This window comes from Seriola dumerili, unplaced genomic scaffold, assembly GCF_002260705.1.
Source record: "Seriola dumerili isolate Sdu_G_001 unplaced genomic scaffold, Sdu_1.0 BDQW01000018.1, whole genome shotgun sequence".
Classification (NCBI taxonomy): Eukaryota; Metazoa; Chordata; class Actinopteri; order Carangiformes; family Carangidae; genus Seriola; species Seriola dumerili.
Genome location: NW_019174273.1, coordinates 542,714 through 561,408, shown reverse-complemented (window position 1 = coordinate 561,408; position 18,695 = coordinate 542,714). Strand labels below are relative to the sequence as shown.

The following is an 18,695-nucleotide window of genomic DNA, read 5'->3' as shown; positions in this document are numbered from 1 at the left end:
CTAATGAGCAAACATATCACCTACAATTATAATATTTGAAATATACAGGACTAAACTTTGACTCAAACGGGGACAGAGAGAAAATTCAGACCACTCATTTCATTTTATTCTGCTGCATATGTACTCTGCTCACTCTCTTCTCTGCATGCTGACCACTTGGAAACTTCAACATCAATCACAAACACTACAAAATCACATCACAACCACCTCAAATGTCACGCAGAGTACCCACCCTCCCTCATCTCAGCCTACACAGTCTGTCTGTCATTACATGTGCTTGTGTCTTCTTTTTAACGCAGATGTCCCGCTTGCCAGACCAGGACCGGCGCCCGTCCCAGCACACCACTCCAAACTCCCGCTCTTCACTCTTTACGCTCACACATGTGCCACATTCACCCACCTTCTAGGAAAGAGCGAGCGGCTGTCCATGTAGACCGGAAAGGGTGGCGACCACCCGTCACAAAAGGTAATGGCCGTGCCAGCTCATTTGGGAATTAACTGCTTCATCACGTACTGTAGCGTGTGTACTCACCGCATCCACATTATTTAGAATACTCGCATCCATCCATCAAGTGTCTTCTCATTTAAAACACTCCAATTATATCACCATGACAAAACAAACATGCTCTATTTAAATACACACAATATCTTTCTCAACTTGTCTCTGGAGAGTGTCACCTGCTCCGGACGGGTGACGCACTCGGAGACCTGAGGTCGAGACCGTGGGAGCCGTGATAACGTGCCAACCAATCACGACCGCCGCTTATCTTATATATACTTAACATATAATTCTACAAGAGGGGAAAACAATACAAGCCACAGTGTACCTGTCATTTTTTACATATATCACTGTAGCCTCAAACACTCAAGTCAAAACACTCACATTTGCTCTATTTCTTCTTTACAGGTGGAGACGCCCCTTTCTCAACATCATACTCAGCTGCATCAGCGACCATGCACTGTCTGACACAGCAGTAAGACCATTTCCTTATATCTGCACATCTTTTCACTCTTGCCACAAACACAAAACTGCTCACTTTTCATCTCTGCTTTCTCACTCTACAACACTTACAACACTTAGCCCTACAAACATACACAACCACCACCTCTAATTTCACAATCTACACAATTCAAACAACATCACCACTATCTCTCCAATAAAACTCACATTCCCCAAATCACCACAACTCTTCTTATCCACTATTCTCACTGGTCCCTATTGCTTCTCATCTATCATTCTTTGCAATTTCATCTAGCAAAAAAACACTTACCAGTTATTCAAAATATCAATTTGGCCGTCAATCATATGGAAACGTTATATCCATTTCTCATTTTTCACATAAGGATCATGGCTCAATCAGCAGGCCTCAGCTCTGACCACCCCTTGTCATGTCACCTTTGCTGGACCCTCTGGACCGCCTGGACAACACATCACGTAGTAGGTCACATTTTACAAACTTCATAATCAATCATCATGCAACAATCCACATTTACAATCTGTTACATGATACTCGTATATATCTCTCTCGTCTTGGTAAGTTTTGTAAAGAAGTGTTATTTTTATTGCTTTTGGTTGTATACATTTTTTAATTTGACCTGCATGGGTGAAATATAGAGATAAGAGTGAAGCGATGCACTTCCTCCCTCCATGACTGATGTTGTGTTCTGAGTGAGAAAGAGTGAAGAGCTGCCACATGAAATAGGAGTTAATGTGCTGTTCCCACACATGTAAAGTGGAGTGATGCCATTGCAAGAAAGTAGTGCACAAGCAAAGATACACATTGTTTTGTGCATAGTCTTATCTGTTAAGTGTCACAAAATGCAAAATGTTTTGTCAGTGTTATTTCTATAATAACACTGACAAATATAATATGCAAAATTCCTGAGTGAAGCACTACAGGCCGTCTTCCCCTGTGGACCTTTGTTTTGAGTCTTCTTTGCCTCTTCCTACATTTCCTATGAATGATATCAGGAGTGAAGATGTTTGAAAGTCAACAGAGAAGCTTGAGCATGTGGGGTTACCTGGGCTTGCTAAATGTGAATAATTTGGTTGCTTAGAATTTGAGAGTACTAAGTTGTGATTTCCTTTGACATGACTTGGAAGTTAATGGTAGAGCTACACAAAGACATTTGATGTGACTTATTTTGATAGTTGTTTAGTGATATTTAATTGAATTGAAATTACCCAAATGTTTGTAGCATGTGGTCCCATGCGTGCTGCCTCCAAGCCAAGGTGAAAGGTCAGACTGTCAAACAGGATGTGGATGAATCCAATTTGATTTATAGAAGGGGAACCCGGATTGTACTAAGCGGGGTAGAGAACAGAGGGGTGTTTGGCTGCTGCCCAAAACAGCAGTTGCACAGATCGTATGTTGAAATGTCAGCCAATCATATGAATCATATGGCCGAGAATTAGAGGAAAGACTGAAGATAATTTCATTGTCTTTGGCCTAGTAGTTAGAGTCTTTCTCTAAGGATTCTAAGATTGGTGGTTAAATCACCCTGGAATTGTTTAAGTTTTAAGATCTAGCACAGATGGTTATTTAAGAAAGACACTCTCCTTGTGTCTGGTTTGGTGGCTCAATAGGTTAGACACCTGCACAGGTATTTTGAGGACATGGTATTAAAGCCAAGGCCAGTCCATGAATTTTCGAGTCTATCATCCAAGATGATTATATATTTATCATAATTGCAAAATTGAACAGTGTCGTCCTACATCGCAAATTTCCCTCATATCATGCAGGTCTAATTCCTACCCTTCTTGACCATCTCTCTGTCAGTTTTGACATTACACTTTATTGAACTGCCTGGTCAAAAGATCTTTTAATTAATTACCAATATTAACATATTCATAATCATCAGTTACACTTACCTGCTTATTTTTCATTGTGTATTTATGTATTGATCAAAGTCAGTTATGATTCTTCATTCATTCATCCAACTGTTGTCCTACACATTAGAGTGTGACACGATGAATGTAATGTACTGCAGTCTTAAACAATTTTAAAAATGCTTTGTTTATTGGAAATTTTAAGTATACAATTCACTTCATCTACCACTAGGTGGCATCATAAAACGTGAAAGACCTACCTCTTAGTGATAAGATTACCACAGCTTGTTACATACTGATAAATATGTTAAATCTATTTTTCATGGTTCAAAATTGCTTTCACTAAGGAAACAAGTTAAATCACTTTAAACGAAGGCAGTTTCTATTTTAACTGGTTTCCTGGTCATAGTTAAGAGTTGCATGTTTTTACTATAAAATAAGGGAAAAGGCATCTGTAATTCAGTGTTTTATTAAAACGTTTCATTCATTCAGTCTATTACAGTAACAAAAGTGTCACGGTTTTGTGAAATGTGCCATGTTAACGGTCATTTAAAAACACAAGTCAAATATTACAAACAAAGGGTGCTACATTATGCCGTGTGTAACTGTGAAATCTCCCAAAGAACATTTAATTAACAGCTGTTTTTCCCCTAAATCCAGAAGATCAAATGTAAAAGAAGTGCAAACATTAGTAAGAACAGAACGTAAAAATATCAGTAAATTCAGAGATTTATACAAAGTGCAACAAGAACAGTTTCCCTTATAGGTCATTAAACAATTTAAAAGTGTTAATATGCACAAAGTCTTGTGATGCCATAGTGAGACAATTTTGTAAACACATTCAGACATTTTCATTTTGGTCAGGATTCACATTTAAAATTCAATAATATTGCATCAATATATATATATGTAAGTATGCACACTTAATAGTTAGCTTTTTACACGAATACATACTTGTTTTGCTTGTAAAATTACACCAAATGTGCCCAAACTAAGAGGGACTGATTTAATTTTAGCAGCATCATTGGCGCTTGTTGCCAGAGGGAAAACACCTGATTAGTCAAAAATGTTTTACCTAAAATAAATATATATAAATAAATACAATATCGTGAGGCTCATTTCATAAAAACTGGCAGCCCTCTTTAGCAGGTTAGTATTACTGTTACCCTACAGCCAGCAGTTTATTGCACACGAGCAACCGGGAATAAATCCCCCTTGGCACGGATCAGTCAGTCGACGAGTGTGAAGCTTTCAGTAAATTGAAACCTGACATGCATATACACTCAAATCCAGAATAAAACAACCCGCCTTTCCCGAAGAAATTCTGCATAGAATTAAATCGATGGCATGAGAGATCAGTTCATGTTAAAACCCTCAACTGTGGTAACATCTAACCATTCTATGCAGGATCTCAGATTTAAGGTGGTCATCTCCACAGGAACGATTTGGTCAGACCCAGTCAATGTCGCCATGAAAAACTTGATGTTGAGGTGTAAGTGAATCGCCCCAGCCAGCGGGGTGCCACTGCACCAGTTCATCCATTCATCAGTAGCAGCCGTCTCTCCAGGTGCTGTCACGAAGGGCACTGAGGGTGGACAAGCTCTTTGGAGGTGTCAGTAAACTGAGGAAAAAAGGGTCATTTTTAAAGTAGGGGATACTGACTGAGCCTAAGTACCAATAATATTGCAACAAAGTACTTTTGTGTGCAAGTAGGAACTTACACTGGGCTGTGTGCACAATGTAATCTTAAACATGTTTGTTGACCTGCACACAAATAATTTCCTGCAAAATTGTTCGTCTTCATTTATTGTTTGAATCTAATTCATTCTTTGAACTTTCATTGTTATAGGGGTGAAGTGCATTGTTATTCTCATTACCACCATTATTATTGTCACACAGCAAAAACATCACTGTTCGTAAAACTTTTACATTATTTGATTATATCATCATTATATCATATAGACAAATGCAGCTTGAATGTGTTGTATCTAAACACAAGGAAAACAAATGATGATGATTTGAGTCTACTCGGCCTTAGAAGAGAATTTCCTGAAATGTGTTTTTGATTTATTGACCAAGATCATAAATATTGGGATCGCTACAAAGATGAAACAAAGGTCCTGTGTTTTCATCCAGTTCCAAGTATATAGTAGTGTTTATAGGGAATAAAACTGAACAGTTTACCTTCGCGTTGGTTGGGCCACCTTGCTGCGGGGGGTGGAGCTTGTGGTGGCCACAAAGGAGGCGGGACGGGGCAGGCTGCTGCGAGGAGTGCTTGGTGTGGAAGTGGGCGTCCCCCCTCCACCGGCAGGTTTACTGAGCAGAGGGATCCCGCTGCCGACTCCACCGTTACTCCCGCCGCTGCAGTTCAGGGACTGGAGGCTGACGGAGGTCGGCATGGAAACCGAGCCCTTGATGGTGGGACTGACGTAGGCGGTGGCCTTCAGGGGCTGCCGTGACAAGGCGGAGAAATTTCCGACACTCTGGACCCTGTTTTGGAGTTGGCCTGGGGAGGGGACTGGAGGAGGGCAGGGACAGCAGATGTAAAAGCAGAAAAGAAAGCTGAAATTAGCCAACTGCTGTTTATGCATGTCATCAATTTCATAACAATGAAGTTTATTTTAAATTCCTTGAAGCAAAATGAAAGTAGTGTCTTACTGGAGGACTGCAGGCGAGCAAGCCCGCTGGATGAATCAAAACTCTGGCTGTTACGAAGCAAAGAAGGGGAAGCACTAGGATTGGTCGGAATGGGCACACTCGGCATGCTGGGAGCTCTGACAAGGTTAGGCATGCTCCTGCGCAGCTTATCTAGGAGAGATGAACAAAAACAGCAAAACAAAAATAAACACAGGATGTTTAAAGCTGCACTTGGGCAGATTTTGACGTAAAAACAGACCCGTCTTGCTGTTCTAAATCACAAAGGGTTAGAGAACACATCCATAGGTGCAAATAAATACAGTAAAGCATTACATGTAAGTCTGTTTTGTTGTACAGTCATGCCTGTTCTTTTATTACGCCTCCATCCCTTAAGAATGCACGTCAAGCTGGCTGTGATCTCCTTTAGCGTACAAACAGTTGCTTGATTTACTCTCCTAACTCTAATCCCATCAAACTCTCTCTCTTGTCTCTGCCTCAGAACGGAAACACGCCAGTCTTAGAGCTTTAAGTCCAGTTGTACAAGAGGCTTAGACAGAGTTATTATCAAGTGGTTAGAGCATCAGTGTGGGTCAGTCCGGGGCGTCGACGTACGATCAGAGAACAAAGGTTGGATACATCTCAAAATGTGAAAGTTGATGAGCAATGCGATTTTAAATAGTGTTCAGTCACACAAAAGCTGGATTAATATTCAATAATATTTCAATGTTTATGAAGTTAAGTAAGTATCAAAGTGTATTTCATACTTATAAAATGATGTCGACTTACTCTCAAATTCGGCTGGACGCCACGATGAAGTTTCCCCAAAACAATATAACCAACACACAAATATGTATACAAATACACACATACAAGATTTCACATACACAACATAGAGACAGAGATAACTCATTAGTGCTAATCAGAGTAATGACGGTGTATTTCAGTAAGTGTTAAGCCTCTACCTCACTTTTTTATGCTGATAATCAAAGGGGAAGTATGAAGCCCTGGTCAATTAACTAGTGTCTTATATTCTTGTTATCTTGTGTTCTCAAAGTAGGACTGATTGAGAAAATAAGTTTTAGGGTCTTTAAGGCAAATGCTAAACAAAGGCTTAGATAGTTCTCCCAAACAGAATACTTTTAGAATTATGATTTTGTTGAGACTTCCTTGAAAGATTATTGTTCATCTACCAACCTTGGTAAAGGTGCAGCTTTTAACTTGTGCACACTGGAGAAGAGTGGCTTGGCTTCTTACCAAATATTATTTTACCTTTGACTTCAATTAGAATGACAGAATAACCACACTTAGACTTTGGTATCTACTCGCAACAAAGAAAATCATGTGTACAGGTAAATAACAAAAGCCTCTTTTCTCACCTGACCCTGGTCTGAATCCCTGCTGCTCGGATGCGCAGAGGCTGCCCAGTCCAAGTCCCAGTCCCAGTCCCAGTCCCAGTCCCAGGGGCTGGGTTTGGGGCTGAGCTTGAAAGGCGAACCCAGCGGAAGGGTATGGAGGGGTGGAGGGGGTGGAAGGAGGGGTGGACAGGGAACAGGTGCTTCTTCGCCAGTCTCGTATGCTGGAGAAGGTGTGGGAGTGCGGAAGGCGGGTGAGGCGCGGCTGCGGCGGGGGCAGGAGGCCGTAGTCTTCGTCGTCCTCCTCTTCTTCCTCCTCCAGGTCGGGGCCGGCGCTGAGCTGGCTGAGCTGGAAGGTGAAGCTCTGGCTGCGGCGGTTGGCCAGGATGGACGACGTGCTGGCGTAGTCCTGCCTTAGACCTGGAGGAGCGAGATATGAGGACCAGCAGGCAAAACACACACACATGCACGCACGCACAGCCAGGACATACACACACATACACACACAATCATCACCTCCTGGGGTTAATGAAGCTGAAGTAGCGATGAGCTCTGAGATCTGGGGCCATATGTTAAAACATTAGAAAGAAGGGAACAATAGAGACAGATGGTCAGCAGACGAAGTGAACTGGCACAATGACAGAGACACAACTAGAAAAAAACTGACATGTCCAGCCAGAACAAAACATAAAATCCCCTTTCACCTTCACGTTCTAGAATTACTTTGAGTAGATTCTGCCTGAGATGCAGGTCAACAAACATGTTTAAGATTACAAGTGACACACAATGATGTTTGGTTTTAAACACTAAGGCTGGGCACTGAACCTTAATACTGTCTGGTCTTGTTTATAGCCTTTGATCAGATGTATCTTTAGCATTTAAGTTCATTTTTGAGCATGTAAGAACAACAACCCCAACTCAAGGTCCACTTACTAGTGTTTTTCAGAGCTTATAACCATATCACAGTCTTCTACAGCTAAATCTAAGGACAAGGTTAGGATATGCTTTGGCTTGTCTTTGTATGTAAACACAAAAGGGTTCAAAATCCCCTTAGTCAAGTTTAATTTGAAGTCTTCTGCCTTAATTGCTTACTTTCCTAATTTATTGTTTTGATTTTGTAATGAACAGTTGATTCACTTTAGGGACTTAGAGGGACAAAAGCCACACATTTTACGCTCCACACACTTGCAGTCATTCAACCGGATATAGGCCATCTCCTATAAACACTCAAACACTTTGATTGTAGCCTCATTTGAGCCTAAAACAGGAGCCCAGCAGGAAACAACAATGGGGAGACAAGTCACAAAATGACTTTTGTTTAATTTAAGTAACAACACAAAAAAAGTCTGTCTGTGTAAAAACAGAAGTTAAATTTAGCAAAAGAAAAAAAAGTCTTTAAAAATATGTTGGATTTGATTGTTTATGCTTAATGAGCAGTTTCTCTTTTTTCCCATTGTGCATTTCATTTTGCTGAGTCTCGATAGGCTCACTAGTATCACAGCACTTGTGTATTTATGACCACCAAATGAATCAATCTCATAAAGACAGTTATTGTGATGCACTGCAGCAGTTAACAGTGTTATATCTGTGTTGGACTGTCTGCTCTGAACATGGTCTTTTTGACCTCAGTTTCACTCTATATTCCTCTGCTCTCGCCTGTTTGGGAGCCACTGGGCAAAAATAAAGAACAATACAGTCAGCATGCAGTGGTCTGACTTCCCTGCAATTTAGAGTTTTAATTATATAGTACTCCTCAGAGGAAGAGCTGTTCTTTACACAGAAACACTGACATTAGACATGTTAAATCTCAACTGCAGAGCTACCGCTTCCTTCTGTTTGAATGTAAGATGAGTAAATGACTTACTCTCCTCCTGCAGCCGGGCCATGACCTGGACGTCGGTGAGGTCTTGCAGTTTGTATCCCAGAGTGATGGAGTCGTCTTCTACCTCTGAAGCACCGAGGTCACTGTCCATGGATGACTGAGGACTGAGGGCTGAGCGCATGAGGCTGCGGCCTAAAAACAAACAAAAAAACCCCCAAAAAAACAGTCAAAGAAAACAGTTTGACTCGTGTCAATTTTCCTCACCAGCCCTTCCCCCATCTCAGTCCTGACACGACGACAGTTACACAAATGAGACAGTCACCGTGCTGCTTAGCGACGCTCACTTTTGGTGGCTCAGTAATGAGGGAAGCACCCTTGAGTCATCCGAGTGTGCTCCACATAAAGATGAAGGATTCACACTAATGGAGGGTGATACTTGGCTCTGAGAATTAGAGCCTATTAAGCAGCAGTGAGGCAGAAATATTATCAGAGAGGTTACACCAACCTCTCCACAGTTAATGATATTCCTGAAACCGGCTCACTGCGATGGCTCTCTAAAATAATCCTTTCTATCAGGGCTATTATTCCAGAGCGAATGAGGTGACTCAGGACCCTTTGTTATCTTCTGTGACTCAGACTCACTCTGAGTTTAAGAAACTTGCCCTAAAATGTATCTCTGTTGATTCCTTTCATAAGACCAGCCTGTGTTGTTTAAAGGTTCAGTTTGCCCAAATTAAAAAAAAACAAATACAATACATAACATAACTTCCCACTTGACTCGAGTAACTAACTTTTCACCAAAGAAATAGTCCCCAGAGTACAGTGATAGGCCCTGGATTATCCAGAATAATCCAGACATTGAAGTGGATGCAGAAATCTCAGAGGCAAATATCTCAACATCTGGATGATTAAAACCAAAATTATCTGCATATCTTGATGACTTGTACTAAAATTATTTATGATGTTTTGTCAAGTAAAATTAACCCAGTTTAGGTTCTTTTTACCTTCTACTCGAAATGTTTTGTCTCTTCTCTTCACTTACCTTCATCTGGGAAATTATGCTCTCACTTTCTGGACACTTTTCATGACTAAATATCTTAAAATTTGACCGTTTTAGTCAAAAACTATTCAAAAGATAGATGTAATACTCTCCAACATAGTTAAGTACCTGACAGTGTGAAGAAGACTTTGAAACAACATTCAGAACATAATGTAGGGAGACAGCTGAACAGACATATGAATGATTAAATGTGAGAGTTTGGATGGTGGAGTTAAGGTTAGAGTCATGACCACAGTGTTTCTAAGATCCTGGCTCTGACCCTGAATAACATGGTATCTATAATACAGATTCAGATAGCACCTAAAAAGAAGCAAAAAGTACAAAAGTAGGCCTCTGGTTTTTTAATGCCTTGTTGCTGTTTTGACTTGCACTGTCATGGAATTGAGCCTTTGGCAAAAAGCCACCAACGAAGCCCTGTGGCAATTAGTTTCTGCTGCTACATGAAGCAATGAGAAATGAGCTCCGTGCCTTCAGGGCTCAACAGGACTCCAACAATGTGGCCCCTCTCGTCCCCTGAAGCTTTGCCCTCCGCTCTGTCTGGAACATTATTTTTTTTCCATCACTAATAATGCACTTGAATCTGTGTCGCTCTCACCCTCAAACATAACACAACAACTCCTGCAGCAAAATGTGGTCAAATATAATGAGACACAAGCAGCGCTGCGTTTCAGACAGTGTTAACCTGCACATTAATATTCTGATAACTACACGTGAAGTATTCAGTTCAACTTTGGAAAGTTAATTTATATGCTGAGTGTATTATTATTATATTATTATGCTCCTTATGGGAGAAGAAAAGCAATAATCCAGATGTTTTCATGGAGTAGTGGAGAAAGCAGCAGTGCTCCTTACTTCGGCTGGCCGGGTGAGGGAGGAACGTGGGGGTCCTCTCAGCTACAGGGGAGAGCTCCTTCCCTACAGGACTCAGCGTCCGATGGAGGACTGGGTGGAGCGGGGAGGAGAGGGATGGAGCTGAGGCGGGGAGGGAAGGAGGGATGGTGAGAAACTACTGAGTTTTCAGCAGAAACACAAACTGCAGATCAGGATAAACCGCCAAAAAAAAGACCATAATAGTTAAACAGGCAATGAGCAATTAATATAATTAGACTCCACTAACAACAAAAACAAACATAATTAAACCAATTCTGGCCACGCACAACTCAAACCAGTCTCATATTTGACATATTTAAAACTGTAAATATGTGAAAAGTAAGATATTGCATATGTAACAGATACATCACACGTTAACATCATTATTCTGCGATGTTGCTGCTGATTCCAGAGAGAGCTCACAGACCGAGCGTGACACACGCATGCTGTCTGGTTACCGTGTCTTTCAGACGACTGTGGAGTGGAGCAGGGTTTGGCTGAAGGGGAAGCGCTGATGGGAGACACTCCGGCGACTCGACTCAGAGGAGGACCGGGGGAGGAGGAGGGGGAGGGGCTGGACAGGGAGCTACGCCACCTGGAGACTGAGGATGGAGGAGAGAGGAGACGGGAGGGAACAAGCAGAGAGCGGACATTTAATTTATCAGCATTATCATGATCGACCACTTTCATGTTTAATACAAACAATAGACAATATTTTGTGTTGGCGAGGATCTCAAACTAAAGGATTAGGCTGCTGATATTCTGGTTTTCTTCTTGTCAACAAAATAATACCCAAACCATTACACTGGGCCACATTTTTCTTTCTGACAAAGAACAATGGGCACTGTATTTTATCCGAGTCAGTCCCACACACGTGTATTAGTCCGCAGCTAAAAATAGTCCCTAACAAATCCACTATTTACTACAGCTTGAATAATGTTTGCTAAAAACTGCAGTGTCCAGGGGTTTTTTGTTCACGTACTGAACAAGTTTGTTTTAATGCGATATTAAAAATCAGCTGCCTCTTCATTCTATACACCCTCATCTTTCACCAGGCACAAAACAATTTGAATATGTCTTTAAATAAACCTCACAACAGACCATTTCTGAAGAGTAGCATGAGCTGAAGTCAGGGTCTTTACATCATGGCTCCAAAACTGAGACTGGCCCTCACAAAAATAGACACAAATACAAAGATAGACACAACAGACACAACACACGGGCGCACACACACACACACACACACACACAAACATCTTTTTGAGAGGAGGGCTGTTACCTCACCAGCACTGTGTCTGTCACTGTCTGTCACTGCTCTATTCAGCAGCTCCACATGTGCTTAGCACCAAAGACAAAGCTGTATTCAACACAACAGTGCCGCTCAGAGACTGAAGCTGCGCGCACGCACGCACGCACACGCGCACGCACACACACACACACGCACGCACGCACGCACACACACACACACACACACACACACACACACACACACACACACACACACACACACACACACACACACACACACACACACACACACACACCTTAGTTTCTATTCATAGATGCAGAGAAGAAATTTCGACTGGTTTGAAGCACCAGGCACTATTAGGGAACAGAGATGAATAAAAATGTGCTGCATTGTGCATCATATTAAACACTGTGTGTGTGTGTGTGTGTGTGTGTGTTATTGAAGCCTGCATTCAGCCAAAGATGCAAAAGGAGGATTTCTCTGCGTTACCTGTCAGTGTGAATCTAAGCTACGTAGCTATCAAGGAGGGGTACTTTCCTTTCATGTACACGGTTTCCATGGCAACAGCTCTCCATTTCACTGTACTCAACCTCAGGCGGAGAGAGACGGCAGGCCAAGCTGGTGGGAGGACTCCTCTGCAGCTCTGAGTGATGCACAGGCTGCGGTGGAGGACCATTAGCCTCTGATGCAACAAGCTGCACAGCTGGAGCAACTTCACAGGTCTCAGACCAGTCGGAGGTCGACTACCGTGACCCCTATACTGACAAAGACTGTGAGATGAAAGCTAGAAAAAAAGCAGCTGGCATGACACTGGCCCTGTGCACAAAACCAGGTGCACAAAGAAACAGTTTCCCCAGTTAACTTGGCTGAGAGAGGAGGAGGATGGCACTGCACTTCCCAGTCAGTCAATCAATCAATCAATCAATCCTTTTTGTTGTGGTTGAGTCTGTAAGTATCAAGTCTATGAGCAGATAACTTTCAAGAGAAGTCCAACAGTGATTATTTCCTCTCAGGATAACTTGATTATCTGCAGTTATTTTCAAAGTGTGGGAAGGCAGCGCGGCCTCGCACGCACCCACGCAGGTGAGTCCAGCACCGTCTCCTCTCATTAAAAGCTTCAGGGTATTAAGCTTCCTGCTCAGCTGAGGGAGCTGTCGCCTCCACACACACACACACACACACACACACACACACACACACACACACACACACACACACACACACACACACACACACACACAAGTATAAAGTATACAGAGAGACTCATTGATCAGGTGAGGATTTCTCCAACACACTGACATTATCTATTGATAATCCTGATCTGCTTTTTCCAGGTTGCCTGTCAATGCACCACAGACACTAAACCTATTTTTAAAAAGTCGATTCAGGCTCATGAGGTAACCATGACAACACCGAATGCAAGCCAAGAGACAGCCTTAACACCGATATTGATTTTCTCTGGTGTTTATTTTTCAGACATCCAGTCAGCTGATGAAACTATGACAGATGAAGCTCTGTGGCCACTTTTCCTGCTTTACTTTCTCCAATCTGTTTCCTCTCCTCTTGTGATGCTCGTCATTAAGGCAGACACGCAGGTCAGGTGACCCGGGCCTGAACCGCTTAAGGCTACGAGGCCTGGACGGATTACAGTGTGTGAGCTCCACTGTCCTGCTGATCCCCATTAGTCATAGCGTAGTGACGAAGGTGATCCAACTTCAACCTGATGACTGCAGGAGAACTAGCCCTGGGTAGTATGAGAGTGGGGGAACGTTGGGTGATTTTATTGTAATGATCAAAATTATTTGGCTGGCTGTGGCAGCAGGTTAAGCAAAGCAGTCCGGACGTCCCTCTTCCCCGCAACACTTGCAGCTATGTAGTCTCTCCAGCCTGTTCTGGAGCTACCACAGGGCCTCCCACCATCCTGTTTAGATGCCTGACCCACTAAAACTGGCGCCATTCAACACGATGGAGCTACAGCTCTAATCCCAGTTTACTCTGTCCATCAGATGAGGTTCTTGGAGCCTATTACTGACTTAATATTTAAATAAAAGGTGGACGAACTCAGACTGCCTGTGAATTATCATCTGCAGTGTCACAACATGGCTCATGCTGCCAAGTGTGTTATTAGTCTCTACTATCACATTCATATGTAAAGACATAAAGAGCATTTATAGACTAAGCTGTATGATTACTGCACAAAGAAATTCAAAAACATTTAAATGCTGCAAAGGTGAGCAGTTGGATCCTTGGAGCAGCAGGATGAACCTGCCTGTTCTTGATTATTACCACCACTAAGGTGCCATTGAGCAAGGCATTTAACCTCCAACAGCTCCAATTTAGCTGCTGATTGGCTAACAGTATCAGACTGTGGTTGTACTGGACAGCTTCCAGGTGTGAATGTGTCACACTGTTTGCATGTGAGCTGAGCGTTCCTGTACACAACCCTCAGAAAAAACTTCCTTATAACTCATTAAAAAATACTTAACCAGTAATGAAGAACGCCACACAGTCCTTATTAAAAAATTTGTAGTGTGATGATGTGATCTTGTGATTTTATTCCAATAATCAAACTTTAAACATCAGTTTGATATTTTTTATATGTCCCATTTTGTTGGGAGTGAGCAATAAGGATAAGATTCTCTATCAATGTCTATGTAATTTTACATATCGTGATAATGACAAATAAAAGGTTCTCCACCATATTGTTGCAAAAAACACATATACATTATATATATATATAAATAAAAGCAATGTATTAGTATTGCCATAAACCAATCGTGGTCATTGATTGGCCACGGCCCACAGTTGAACGTCACTACTCAAATCATCTCTCATTTGCACAGTGATCTGAAGGTTCTCCTCACACTGTCACTGTGACTTCCTAACTCTCTGAATCTCGGCCAAGTTGTATAAATTTTGGTGCCAGACTCCAGACTGCCCCCCCTCACAAGACTGTAAGAGCACCAGGCTGTTAAAGTCTAGACAAGTAACAATTTAGCACTTCTTCCTGGAAAAGGTTTGTGTTGTGTGAGACAGTTAAGTGATTGTGAGCGAGTGAGCTATGTGTTTTGGCAAGACACCTAAAAGCTGCTTACATCAGTTTCAAATAGCCTGGAGGCGAGCAGCACCCTGCCAACTAATCTGCTGTCCCCGCCTCTGGTGGACTGAGTGAGACTGAGGAAACTCAAATTGGAGGGTGGGGTGGGGTGGGGGGGTGTAAAGTATTTCTTATGTGGTCAATGAAAATAAAAAATGACAAACACATCAGGGAAATTGACGTAACTACACGGACATAGAGAAAACTGAAAATAAGCAAGAGAAATAACTCAAAATATCCCTGATAGCAGCCACTTAAGATGATTCTCAACAGATCAGAGTCCATGAGTCAATGACACACTACGACAACATAAAATGCAGATCTTAATCTGAAATAAGTTCCTCTGCTGGTTTACATCTCTAAGAATCATCCTCACCTCTTCCTAGATTTCTTGCATGTGCATTGCTCTCTGGTCTTTAGAGGTTGTCTAGAAAAAAGCCGCCTGATTTTAAATCTAAGGACGGCCCCAGAATCCAGAGACATTTTAATTTGAAAATCGAACATTCTATATGTAAATTCTGCACAGACTATTGAGGATATATAAATCTTTGGAAAGGATGCAGATATGTTTATGTTTGCTGGGAGTATAAAGTGAACATAGTTAACTACACTTTGCTTTATGTTTTATTAATGTGCAAATAAATGAAGGTTTGTCATAAGACGGACAGGAAATCAGTGCCGCAGAGGTTTGCAGACCTCACCGTAACATTGATTTTCTAGTTGCAGTGCGCTCAACAGTTCAGACTTGTTAAATTTAACAAATCCAACGTGTAATATCACTCAGTTTTCTTATCTCAGGAACAAACACACGTGATGATACACAGTAACTTTTGATTTAACACCCTACGACAACTGTGAGACTAGTGTGGTTTCCCTGGATGTATCTACGCTCTGTGTTTGTGTCTTGTTGTGCGCGGTTGGCTCCTTCACCGTACAACACAACCTCCCCCCGGGGCCAATCTATGCCCCCCCCCCACCTGCACACGAACAACCTGTGAGCTCGGTACCTTGCTCCAGTCGGAGGGACAGCGATCGCCTGGCGGCCTCCACCTCTGATTTGGGAGAGTCCAGAACTTGCCGGCACCACTGCAGAGGCGTGAGAAAGTTTTCTGTAAACTCTGCGGCTTTTGATGACACATACAACCTGGAAAGAGATGCCAAAGAAAGAAGAAACGTCAAATATATGTCTTAACTGTAGCTCAGAAATAGATGAGAATGAGCTGTTGTTCTACAGCCTGCCAGCAGCTGTCCGAGGAGACTTTGACATGATGCTGGGGGCAGATGAAAAGTCAGAGGATTACCAACGTTTTTAGGACTCGTCCTCTGTGGAGCATGAATGTTTGAACAACATTTCATGGCAATTCATTAAATAGTTGTTGAGATATTTCAGCAAACACTGCCATATAATAAGCAAGAGAAATGGCTGAAACCTTGTAAAGAGCAACAACAAAAAGTAAGATTTGCAACATTAACATCCTCCTCCTCTTTTTCAACCCCCTTCCTGAACATAAATCAGCCATTTTCTTCTTGTTTTCTTGGGGAACATACTGACACTGGGCATGTAATACTCTTCTTGGATGGTAGCATGTCCTAAATTTAATATATCCGATAATCCTGTTTTTGTTGCTTCCACAGAGAAACCAACTCAACTCAATTGAAAATATAAGAATCACCAAAATAAAGGGGCCATTTTAATACACTTTAATACCAATGTTTTCCTCATAATATGAGTGTTATGAACACGTTATTGCCCTGTTGCAAATCTCCTCCATGCAGTCCCTGACAGATCACGACTCAGACTCCATCTTTCCTTTGTGCCACCAACTCATCATCTCCTGATGACTCGGTGTAAAATCTAGGAGCCGCTCTGTTCAGATGGAGTGGATCAGATTATTCTGACAGCGCCGAACTCCCCTCCATGAGTCTGCTCTGCAGGCAACATGGGGGGAGCTGAATTATAGATTAAAACCTGCACTGACTTCAGGTGAGAGTCTGACCTGAAAGGGACAGAACACACACCTCGGTTACTATTTTAGACACAGGGAGTGGATATATATATATAAAGCTATTTGAAGACACCACTATGAGCTCTGGTAAATTTTAATGGGAGCCTCTAACAACCAGCTTGTCGGTTAACTGAATCAGTCAGTTAGTTACGAATGAAAACAACTTGTTAGTTACTGTCAGCTGCTCAGAGTAAGTTGCTTCCTGTTTGCATGAGATGGCCACTTCACCCTGGATGTCAAAACCAGCAAAAATTTCACTTTCTGAATTTGATTTGGTCTCTTAGCAACCACCTCAGATGGGTTTTTTTTTCTAGTGGAAGATGACATCAAATAAGAGACAATGATCAAGAGCAGGATCTGAAGGGTTTTCTGCACAGAGTTGGTTCAGGGTTTGATTCCCTGTGGGCAGAGCAAGGCACTGATGTAAAAGCATCAAGCAAGTGGCATCATGATGAGAATTCATCTCCTACACATAGGGAGAATGGCAGCTTGGTGCAGGCCTGGTAACAAGTGGCCTCTTCCTTTTAGCTCCCTAATTAACTTCCAGGGTGTGTGGCTCTGTTTTGGTGATGCAGAAGCTGGACAGGCTGCTGCTTCCAAACCACACACCCACAAACAATAAGATCATCTAAATCATCTAAATCACACATGTGGCCTTTGCATGCAAGACTCACGACTTACTGCAACAAAAAAAAGCAACAAATGGTTGAAAATTTAAACAATCATTGGACAGTTACCATGTTTCCTCAGACTCATCTGAGCAGCACAGAGAATCCAAGTCCAATAGCTCCAGCTCATCCAGAACCGACGGCTCGAAAGCGTCCTCCGCCTCCCCCGCAGCAGCCGCTCCATCACCGGCGGTGTGCGGGTGGAAATACTCGAAAGGCTCCTCCGGGGGCAAGAATGACCCCAAAGACGACTGACACAGCAGGGTGGGCACAGGGCTGGGCAGACAGTATCCACCGGCGCTCCCGAGCGCGCACGCCGGGGATGGAGGCAGCACATGCGGGCCGCCTGAGCAGCCGCTCGCCCGGGTGCGCAGCTGCTCGTTCTGCCGCTCCAGTTTCCGGACCAGCTCCTGCAGCTTCTTCACCTCCAATTCGGCGTTCAGGGTGTTGCTGTTGCAGTCCAGCTCCGTCATTATCCCGGGGTTCAGTACCGCTGCCTCCATTGGACCAGAACGCACACAAAAAAAAACGTTGTATTAGCCGCTAACCCACCTCCACTTTGGATCCGAAACGGAGGACAGGTAGGGCCAAGCTGCTGCGGCTGCTGGCTCACCCCTTTACCCACAGACTGCTTTCTGTATTCGGCAGTGGTAGTAATCTGTCTCGTACGCCTGTCTGGACCGGCAGCCAATGGGAGGCTACGTGACTCCACCTCTCCACCACACACACCCACACACCCCAGCCTCCACCGTCACAACATACGGGACTGATTACAGGTGGGAAGTGCACCTGTCACACTTTAAATTATGTGATAATATCCAAAACAAACGTGTAGGATTTTGTATATAGTTAGACTGTAAACCTAAACACGATTTAATCGTTATTAACATATATATTCATTTATTTGAAGCAGATATACTCAACTACAATGTTTCCCTATGAATCTATCCGTTCATACAATGGGCTAATTATTCTCAAGCAGAAACAGGTGCGTTATAATGAGCAGGGACGCACCTGGTTCATTAATGCTAATTTGGCGACATCTCGTGGTGGCAGTTGGTTATAGAACCAAATAGGAAACGTATATTTGCAGGTTCGGTAAAC

General features: G+C 42.7%; 1 protein-coding gene across 1 annotated transcript; it reads right to left on the bottom strand.

Moving 5' to 3' along the window:
• Window positions 1-3,350: 3,350 nt before the first annotated feature.
• On the bottom strand, window positions 3,351-18,147 carry LOC111233153 (SLAIN motif-containing protein 1-like). The gene is made up of 9 exons (XM_022760911.1): window positions 17,661-18,147; window positions 15,925-16,061; window positions 11,030-11,173; window positions 10,554-10,673; window positions 8,684-8,833; window positions 6,844-7,239; window positions 5,489-5,638; window positions 5,015-5,348; window positions 3,351-4,451 (listed from the first exon to the last, which is right to left on the bottom strand). The coding sequence occupies exons 1-9, from the start codon at window positions 18,092-18,094 to the stop codon at window positions 4,376-4,378; spliced, it is 1,941 nt and encodes a 646-aa protein (XP_022616632.1). The 5' UTR covers window positions 18,095-18,147; the 3' UTR covers window positions 3,351-4,375.
• Between the last annotated feature and the right edge of the window lie 548 nt (window positions 18,148-18,695).

Bases quoted from the DNA above. Each gene is read 5' to 3' on its own strand.
- LOC111233153 (XM_022760911.1), bottom strand. From the start codon at position 18,094: ATGGAGGCAGCGGTACTGAACCCCGGGATAATGACGGAGCTGGACTGC. The intron at 10,674-11,029 runs GTAACCAGACAG...TCCCCGCCTCAG, and splicing joins ACAGTCGTCTGAAAGACACG to CTCCATCCCTCTCCTCCCCG. The intron at 5,349-5,488 runs GTAAGACACTAC...GCCCTCCTCCAG, and splicing joins TGCTCGCCTGCAGTCCTCCA to TCCCCTCCCCAGGCCAACTC.